The 9,777-nt window shown below is 38.2% G+C and overlaps 1 protein-coding gene across 5 annotated transcripts in view; it reads left to right on the top strand.

The window, feature by feature from the left end:
* AZIN1 (antizyme inhibitor 1) overlaps window positions 1–9,777 on the top strand; it is a 34,454-nt gene that overhangs the window by 5,875 nt on the left and 18,802 nt on the right. For 3 of the 5 annotated variants that reach the window (XM_080579016.1, XM_080579017.1, XM_080579019.1), the window contains exons 2-4: window positions 152–289; window positions 7,312–7,509; window positions 9,603–9,776. In XM_080579016.1, the coding sequence (XP_080435142.1) occupies window positions 7,408–7,509; window positions 9,603–9,776 (276 nt within the window). In that variant the 5' untranslated portion in view covers window positions 152–289; window positions 7,312–7,407. Of the gene's footprint in view, window positions 1–151; window positions 290–7,311; window positions 7,510–8,437; window positions 8,609–9,602; window position 9,777 lie in introns of those variants that run through there. The other 2 variants (XM_080579018.1, XM_080579020.1) reach the window with 2 other exon arrangements.

Below are 9,777 nucleotides of genomic sequence, written 5' to 3'. Positions count from 1 at the left end.
CTGGGCGTTTTATGTGATTATAGACTTTCACAGTGGGAAGTTGCAAACCTCCTTAACTGCAGCGCTAAAAATGCATGTTCTGTGTTTTAAGATTAAGCTTTTATTTTGTTCTGGCGATGAAATTTATTTTTGCACGCATTTCTTCCTACAGGGCAAAATCTCTGATCAAGTTTACAACTATCCAGAGGGCTTAGGAGAAGTGCTTTATAGAGAACAGTTCGACTTCAACGCTGAGCCACCTTGGGAACCTAGCTGATGATAGTAGGGTTCCATCTCCTAACTTGTCCATGTAAGTCTTTTTTTTTTTTTTCCTTGCTCTTCATCTGTATGAAAGAGTCCAAGTGCTTCCAAAAATGTGAACAGTATGTATTGGCTTTCTGAGATACAAAATACCTGTCTTTATGCAGCTTAGCAAAAATTGGAAAGCAGGAGCATGCATGGTATCCTGGGCTTTCATTCAAGGTAGCACTGTAATTTTTTTTACTTACCTAGTACTTTTCTCAACAGTGTTATCTGATCAACTTCTGTGGGACTTAAACATGTGTTAGTAAACTTCGTACTTTTCTGCACTAGGGCCACTGGCTACAGAAATCCGAAAATAAGCTGCAGTAGCTTCAGTCTCAGAGTGGTAATTTGGAAGTTATGAATTCACACTGCGTGCCTATTAACATCAAACCATGATTTGCTGAGTACTGTGTGATTTCTGAGGGTGTTTTACACTCAAATAGTTAAAAATTTGCTATTGTAAACAGTAACTAATGCTGATCAAGGGTGTGCCTTCCCAAATGCCCGTCTCCATTATTTGCTAATTATTATTCACTTCCACAAATAGTTGTAGTTGAGCTACAGTAGAATGTGGAATTCTGTGTTGGATGGAAGTCATGCACCAATTATAAACCTCTTTAAATTTAAAGAGGCAAACAGTTATTAAAGCAAAACAAAACCCGTGATAACTGAAAAAAAGTGAACACATGTGGTTGATCTTAAGGAGCACAGAAAACTCTGGAATGTGTGTGGTTATCCTGTTCTGTTAACACAAAAGAGTAGCTTTGTGTGGTTTTAACAATACCCTGAAATGCATTTGTAACATCTGAGTTAAGCTGATTTTATGTAGTATTCTTGTCAGGCTATCTGGTATTTTTGTTGTTGGGCTTAGTACCTACAAATTATATAAAGCTTCTTAATGTCAAACTATAGAATGAGAATGGTTAAGTGCATTTAACCGATAAATTAACTGATAAAGGCATTTCTTAAAGACCGCAAAGAGTTTAGATACCAGTTACGTTGGTATGTCTCCTAATAAGGTACTTCACGTAGATGACGCTGTCCTTTGAAAATACTGCAGGAAGGGAAGCACAGGGTGAGCTTGGCTTATCATGATTTCTGTATTTTATCTCCAGAGGTGGTGTTTTTCTGATTTTGTTTGAAATGTGTTGGAATTAGCCAAATGTATCTGGTTCTGTGTGGATGACTGTTCAAGTGAATACAGCTAACATTGAGAATTCTCTATGTATTGCTGTTGTTTTGTAGGTAACAACTGTTTTTTTGTAGGCAGATCTGAGAAAATTCTCTTGCTTAGCCTCTGGGTTTCAGTTCACTTTTGAATGAGGGTAGGACTTCCTAGCGTGACGTCTTGCACTTCAACAGTAGTAAAGTAAACAAGCAATTAAAAGGTAGCAAAGGCAGCAGAATTGTTAGGAGGAAGGAGAGCATATAGTACAACCTCTTAAGGTACTGGAAATGAATTTTAATTTCTTAAACAACTCTGAAGTAATTTTGACTTTGAAGTTTTGTTCTTTGGGGGGAAGGCTGCTCTGGTACCTTCACTGAGATTGTTTTCTCTAACTAGTGGACTGTGCTGCAGCAAGTAGCGCAAGGTGTAGCTTGTCCTAGAATGGAAACACAGCTGGGTTTGCTATATTTGTGGCTGAAAGTTCAGATTTTCTGCATGCTTATTTTGCTCTAGGATCTATTATGTCTTTAGTGCTAATATACTGTCCACAAATACAACTAGTTCAATATTGAATGTGGAGGTGATGTATGTAGCAGTTCTCTGTAAGCGTTTGCCAGTAAATCAGCATGGCTTGGTGTGCTGAAGCATGGGTAATTGCCTCAAACACAGCTAAGATATATTTAAGTTAGCCAGCTAATTGGTAGTTTGAGTCCTGTTCAACTTGTAAAGCGATTTAATGGGGAAAAAGGTCAATTGAGCTTTTAAATATAACTGTTAATCTTATATTGCAATGGAACTTAAATAAAAATCTTCTGTCTGAAGGTATACTTATATTCCCATTAAACTTGCTTCCTTTTTATAATTCTCTCCCTCCCACTTTTGTCGTTGTATCAACGCTGGCCATGGAAGAACTTGGGGTTTTAGTTCTGTCTTGCTCTCAAGCTCTGACTTCCTGAGCAAACAGTTTGGCAGCTGAGGTCTGAGGTGTTGCTCCTTTGAAAACTTGTTCTATTTATTGCCACGTCTGGTTGGTTGGAAATGGAGGGAATTACCAAGGGAAAGCTGATCTATTAGGCAGCCCTGTGCGTGCCCAGTGGGAGCAGGAGTTATTTGGGCTGGCTGGCCTTTCAAGCTCTCTTGCCTTTCTGTCCGAATGGGGCTGGGTGGCAGTAGGGAAACGAGAGCTGGGAGCACAGTAGAGGGCCAGTGGGCAGCGTGGAAAGTGAATATTAGCAGCGACTGGTAAGTGTGGGGAGAGGGAAGGGAAGTGAGGTAGCACTTCTCTTTCATGAGGGTGCAAGCAAACGTGGTACCACGGAAGTATACGTGCGATTACAAGAGTATGCCTTTTGGTAAGCTTTGCTGGCTTATCAGCTTTGAATAATGTATTCAAATGTCAAGAAAGCAGAAGAAAGTTCTTGAAAGCATGGATGTTGCGGAAGAAAATGTCAAATAGGGCATTATTTCTGAGTACCTCCTCCTTGCTCGCTTTCTTCTTCATCACAGATGCTCCGTTACATGGCTCATTTAATGGTGTGAAATACTGCTGAAGGGAGGCAGGGGGAAATTAACCTGAGCTGCGCAGGTATTCTGCAGCGACCCTCGTTGGATTTGTGCCGAGAGGCAAACCTGAGTGATGCAAAATGCCCAATGTCATTGTAAATAGAGAGAGCTGCTTCGGGATTTCCATTACTTGGCTAACGATTGCATTCAGCTAACTGAGTGATGAGGACACAAGTTAGTGAAACAGCATCTTGGAATACTCTTTAAAGATGCTCTGAATATAAACGGGCATTTCTTGTACTGAAAACAGGGGACTCATGTTTCTACCTTCCTAGTATATCTGCTTCTGTATTTAATTGGCAACGTTAGTGATAAAATGCTTCAATTTTTTTGATCTTTTACTCTTGAAGAACCAGTACAGTAAGGAACGTGAGATGAAGGTCTTCTAAGTCTTTAGGATTTTTGCATTGGCATAATTGTTAATCTCATAAATATTTATTTTGTCTACTGAGACGTGTAGTTGAAAGGCATTATTGGGAACCTGTCTGGTTTGTGGAGACTTTGTTCTCTGCGGAGGAAGTTTTTAGTGAAAAAACCCTTTTTTTTTTTTTTCCAGGCCAAACAATGTGTAATTCTGACAATAAAAAGAAAAAAATGGAAGCAACGAGTTTGTTATGGATGCTTGCATATGACAAGCATGTGTTTAGCCGCTTTTCAGAGTATTTTAATTTTCTTGTGTTCCAGATGTTTGCGTCAATTGCAGTGTTTACATATTTGAACTTTAAGATAAAAGTTCTTCATCTGGGAAATCATTGTGTTAAATCTTGAAGAGCCTGAGGATGTAATGCTTACTTCAAAGAAAGCAACTACATGCCTATGTAGAAGTCTCCATACCACTTGACAGCTTTTGTTTGCCCTTAAATATATGCCCTGGAGCACTGTGCAGACTAACATTTCGGGAACTAAAATGGGTGGTGTTACCACATGAAGTTTGTCAAATTATGAGTTGCATTAAGTCAGCATTCCCAGTGTGGACTGAACTCTGTATTGTAATGATTTGACTGTCCTACAGATTCGGAAGTCTTAAACCATCCTTCTGATTTTCTTTTGCCTGTGTTCATTTGGTCTTCCACAGATTTTACCATTGATTCTCCTCCTACTTTGGGATGGGAGGTCAGGAGGGGCAGAACAGAGTAAGGTGATATAGCACAATGCCAAATCCCTCTTCATGTGTTAAAGAAAAATGTATGCACCGTTGTGTGATGCTGCTGTGGCAGCGTTGGTAGGAATTTCAGTTTTCTCTGTGGATTTTCTGTCTTGCTCTCAACAAGAGTGAAGAGAGAATTTCTTCCAGAGCAGAAGAAATTGGAGAGGAGAGTAATGAGCTGGGACTCTGAGGATGGAAGTTGGTAGGCTCTTTTACTAGATGAATTTTGCAAAATGAAAAGCTTGATGTCACAGACATGCTTAGGAAAAGCAAGTGCTGTTTAGCAGCCTGGGAGAGGTTATACTAGGTTGTTTATGGCTTCCTGCAAGCTATGTTATTTGTCCGTACTAGTATGGGTTCATTTTTTGTCTCTGCCTCTTGATCATAAGATGCTTTTGGATAACTGAATTATGAGAGGCAGCGTTTTAGGAAATGACCTGCATCAAAGCTAACAAAAAGCTCTTACTGTGTTAATTAAACCTTGCTGTTGTTTAAAGTTGGTATGATCAATTAGTTAAATAAAATGCAAATGTTTTTACCGTCTTTCATAGAGCAACTTGCCTGTGTGAAGCTAATCTGTTTATTTTTGCTCTCTAACATTTTTCTTAATCTTCGACTTAGCAGAGTAAGTTGAAGTTAAGTCTTAAGTAAACTTTCTAGTTAAGTGTTCATGTCGTTTTTGCTTTCAGGGAGCTCACGGTAAAAATGCTTCTTCCCCCTCTATGCTTTATTTAATCTTGCTCTCTTTCCTTCCCACAGGACCTCCCTAAAAGTAAAAATGTAGCTTTTGGAGGAAAGTTGACAATGACACTGTCTCTGTAAACTATAGACACCACAATCATTGACTATGAAAAAGCTTTATTTTAAAAGTGCTACAAAATTAGCCTAAATCCCCTCCCGTGTAACTCAGACAAATACTAGGACTTGGAGAGAAAAAAGCCGGCTGCTTGTTTAGACCAAGCTTCATGTGCAGTCAGAGGCACCAGCAATTAGCCTGCAGGGTGTGTGTGTGTCTGAGTCTAAAATCCATTCAGTGCTTGTGACTGCTTCCATTGAGTGTCCCGGGACCTTCCAACAGGACAGATCTGTGCTTCCTCCCAGGGAGGGTGGGTGGAGACATGCATTAGTACAGTGGAAGGGACTCATGACCATCTGCATGCTTCAGAGTGTAGGAAGTGGCTTGTCGTACTAAAACCAACCAGACAAAAAAAAAAAAATCCAGCTTTAAAATCTAGCCTAGTACCCTTTTCTAGACAGTAAATCCTGAATTTAGTTTTGCCTTCGGACTGTTTGGTGGGCTTGTACAATAATGTTAGGGAATGGTGAGCTTACGGTCAGAAATACAGAACTTGTCCAACAACTTGAAAAAAGAAGGTTAATTATGAGGCTTCTGTCAGCCCGGTCACTTCACATGCTTTCAGTTGCAGATACTTGCAGTTTTGGTAGATGGGATGTGAGTGGGGAGGGGGAACAAGAAACTGGGATCGTAGATCACCCTATACAGGGTTACTCTGTCAGAATATTGTCATTGAGGCTTGCTGAACTTTTTCTAAAGTCATGGGACTGATTGTATGTGTTCCAAGCGTATTGTAGGTTTAGATGCCACGCAAAATGTATTTTTCCTTTAAATTATAACACTCCTCAGTGTAACAAAAGGATTTAGAAAGTTATAGGTTTTGAATGGGTAATGTTACATTTGAATAACCTGCTGAAAATGGAAATCATTTTGCTTTTGCGTGTGTTCAGCATGGTTGTTTACTTACTCCTCTCTTTGGGTATTCTTCATGCAGCGGGACTAGAAAAGGTCTGTTGTAGGAGAAAGAAAGTTTAATGTTTTATTACACAACCAGCATGTTCCTGAGGTTGTATGAAGTACTTCTAAACTTTATACATTAGGCTGTTTGAGTCATAGCATAAATTTGCAGAAATTTATGGCAGAAATTATTCCAAGAGAACTAAACTGCTATTACCATTTAAATTATATTCATAGCTTTTCTTCTGTTGACCTTCAGATTTCTAATACTCTGGAATTGTATTGAGTCTTCAGTAAAATGCTGATGCTAGATTTCTTCTCAGGAGAAAAAAAAAATGTGTTTTTTGTACTCTGCTACTGGAAACCACTGGTATTTTACGGAGGTGAATGTGTTCAGGTCTTTGTTCTAATTAGCTGGCAAATCAAGGATACCCATGAAGTACCTGTTCCGAGCATGATGGTGGCTGTGTAAATATGGCTCCAGTGTTCCCGTTTGTTTCATTGATTCCAAGTCAAACTGAATTTGTAAGCTTGTTAGCCTCCTTAAAGGAATTTTAGCTGTTACTCAAACTTCAAACGAGATGTGACTCTGAAGATGTTTTTCCTGGTTGTTGAAATGTCTGCCACCTAGTCATTGTTTTTATAATTATAATTTACTTGCCATACCGATGTCAGGATTTATCTTAGCCTTTCATAATTGTTTTGGGTCTTCAGGATTCACTTAAGCGTATGACTCACTTGTGAGGCAAGTATGCTGAGTAAGAAGCATGCTTATCTTTGTTATTCATCTCCTGGATATTTTATTGAAAATTTTCACTACCACTGAGTTAAATTCACCTGGCAGGAGATAATTCTTTTGAGAAACATAGGTGGCATACTCAGAATGAAGGATCCAGGAAGCATGCAAAGCTCATGCCAGTGTTTTCCCTGCTACTGGCTATAATGACAAGAAGTAAGAGCAACTGCTTTTCAGTTGTCTTTCTTAATATTAGCTTGAGTTGAAAGGAAGCTCAAGTAACTATCTCTTCATGTTGTTAGCAGTGTTAACCAAACTTATGTTGCAAATGTTGGCTTTTATTTATTTACCTATTCTAGGGAGGCAGTGGAATAAACATGAGACAAGTAATTATCATGACCTTATGAACATTTGAAGCCAAAACCATCTTATTAGCTTTTAGGGTCTCAGTAAAGCATTGTTTTAACATCCAGCTGCAATGTTTCTGGTTTCTATTCACATTTTTGACTGGAAGCCTGTATTTCTGTTATTTTTAAAGCCAAATACAGGTGTCTTTAGAAAACAACCAGCTTTGCTTAATAAATACTATTCTAATTCTGTCAAAAGATGAAGGGTATGCTTTGTGCCTCTTTTCCCATTGGTTTGTTTTCTTTGTACAGTTTGTTGCATAATTTAAGGACCCGGATTTAAGGCTTGGAAGCCCATCCCTTGTGTTTCTTGGTTTATGACTGTCGGCTTCGCGGAATACGGCTGAGATGAAAGGATTTCTCGAGGATGCAAATTACTCCATTGGCCTGTTGGATGAAGGAGCAACTCTTGCAGATGTTATTGACAACTGTATTTATGAACATACTCATGTAAGTTTTATAAATTTTCCAGATCTTCTGGTTTAGTTCTAAGTCTTCAAACTAGGTCAAGGTATTTAGCACTGATGATCTGACAGCAACAGAGGAACAGTCGGCTAAAATTCACCTTATAAAGTAGTTACCCATTCTAATTTTACTTCATGTTGTTTGTTTTCCTAAGGCTGAATTCTGTTGGGGAAATTTGGACAGCAATTGTTACCTCCCTGAGCATGGTTAACAGGAAGGTAATTTTGCTGATTGTGTTAAATACAGGTTCCTATCTCATTCTTCAAAGAAATGTTGTTTTCAGTGGGGTTTAGACCAGGAACCTGAAATTTGACAAGCGTGTATTGCTGAGTTAAAAACAATTTTCTGCTTTTTCCCTGAAAATACACCAAAGTTTGGACAAATGCATGTGCTGAGCCAGCTTAAAGCCATGTTTAAAATTTCTGTGGTCAGACATAATCATATGGTTGTACACCTTCCCTACCTTCCCAGGTGTAAGAAGCACAGGTATCAAGACCAAGAACACTGTGAGGTGCAGCTTTTTTCTTCCAAGAAAATAAACTGGTCTAAAAGCTATTGAGGCTTAGCAATCCACTGGAAAAAAAAATTAAATAACTCTGTGTATACGGTAGTAATAGTTATTGAAATCAGGCTTCACTCATTTCTTAGGAGGTAGGAAGATGTTGTAGGCTTTGTTTTGTTGACAAGGCTGTAGAAAGAAAGACCTTTATGAAAAATTAAGTTTAATTAGCAAGTCCTGTATCTTTAATATGCCACACCTATGAGTTGTTCACTTTTTTCCCTTGGTTTACCAAAACTGATGTTCAAATGCAAGTGCTCATCTATAGTACAGCAAATAGCTAAATCCCATGGCCTTCTGAACTCAGGTAAAGGATTCCCAAATCCTGATTCCTAATATTCTTTTTCTGTCTAGCAAATAAATAGGTAAACTACTGGCAACATGTCATGTCTCCAACCACTGGCTGGCTCACAGAGGATAGCTGCCTCCTGCTGCTTTCATTTACTCCTTTAGCTCAAGGGGTAGAGGCGTGTGCCATGGATCTAAAGCTCCAGATCCCATTCCTGCTGGTGACCCGTACAGGGGGTCAGTATGCTTCCACCCGATGGAATTTCTATTTGTGTTATTTTTTAAACAAAAATAAAGACATTGTGTACAATAAGCCACAACAAAGTTTTGTATCTGCGTTTTGTATCTAGTCAAATGCTAGAATTAACGTTTGATGTACAGTCTTAATTCAGATTGATCATGTATTTTGTGATGGTCTTTAATATAATTAGGCTATTTGTTTACAGGATTTTTACTGAGTGCACATTATGAACAAATACAGAATGATCAGTTTGGATTTTGGTCCTCTACATCGACATCATGACTTGATATTAAGCAAGACTGTGGTGACAGATGCACAAGGGGGACTGTTGCAGTTTCCAGAAAACTATCTGTGCATTTTGTTAAAGATCATGTACTTGACTCTGCAACTTTAACGTGTTGAATTAAGTTCTTTAAATTCTGCTTAAACTTTGTGCTCCATAAAATGTGGAGAACAGTCTCAATAATGTAATTCATGTAGTCAAATTTATTATCAAACAAATTTTCAATAAAATGAGCTATTATCTAGATGTTGAAGTAATGGTAGTACATTAGACTTTTTTTCCTTGTGTAATAAGCTGCAAATTATGTTGAGACTGTGGTCGCTTTCATCCCAGTGGATTTTCTTCCTCCAAAGAATCGCAGACTTCTAAAAATGCTAAGTTGGAAGTGATTTGTAACCTATTTTGTATTTTTAGATAAACTGAGTATTTGGCCTTTAAGTTTTATCTTTTGTCCAGGAATTTCAGATTATTATCTATAAGCCATTCATAATATTTTTGAAGTGGTAGGTATTACCTTTGATTTTAAAGCTAGTTCAAATTGCTAGGTAAAAGTACAAACAAGAGAATTGCTCAGGGTCAAACCTAGAAGTTAATATCAGGACCAAAAAAAAATACATAATTCTTTATGACTTTTTCTTAGGTTGTTTGTGTTTTGACAGCAAACTCACAATGTCAGGTATTTTATTTTCCTAACTTCGTTTTTTTAGACCGGAAAAAGAGCATTTTATGTTGGTGATCTTGGAAAGCTTGTAAAGAAAAACATACAATGGCAGAATGTGATGGCACCAATAAAACCATTTTATCCTGTAAGATGCAATTCTACTCCAGGTGTACTCGAAATTCTGGGAACCCTTGGGATTGGATTTGCATGTTCCAGTAAAG

Source organism: Anser brachyrhynchus, assembly GCF_964034855.1.
Source record: "Anser brachyrhynchus genome assembly, chromosome: 2".
Lineage (NCBI taxonomy): Eukaryota > Metazoa > Chordata > Aves > Anseriformes > Anatidae > Anser > Anser brachyrhynchus.
The sequence above is the reverse complement of the archived record's forward strand: the minus strand, read 5'-3'. Positions and strand labels throughout refer to the sequence as shown.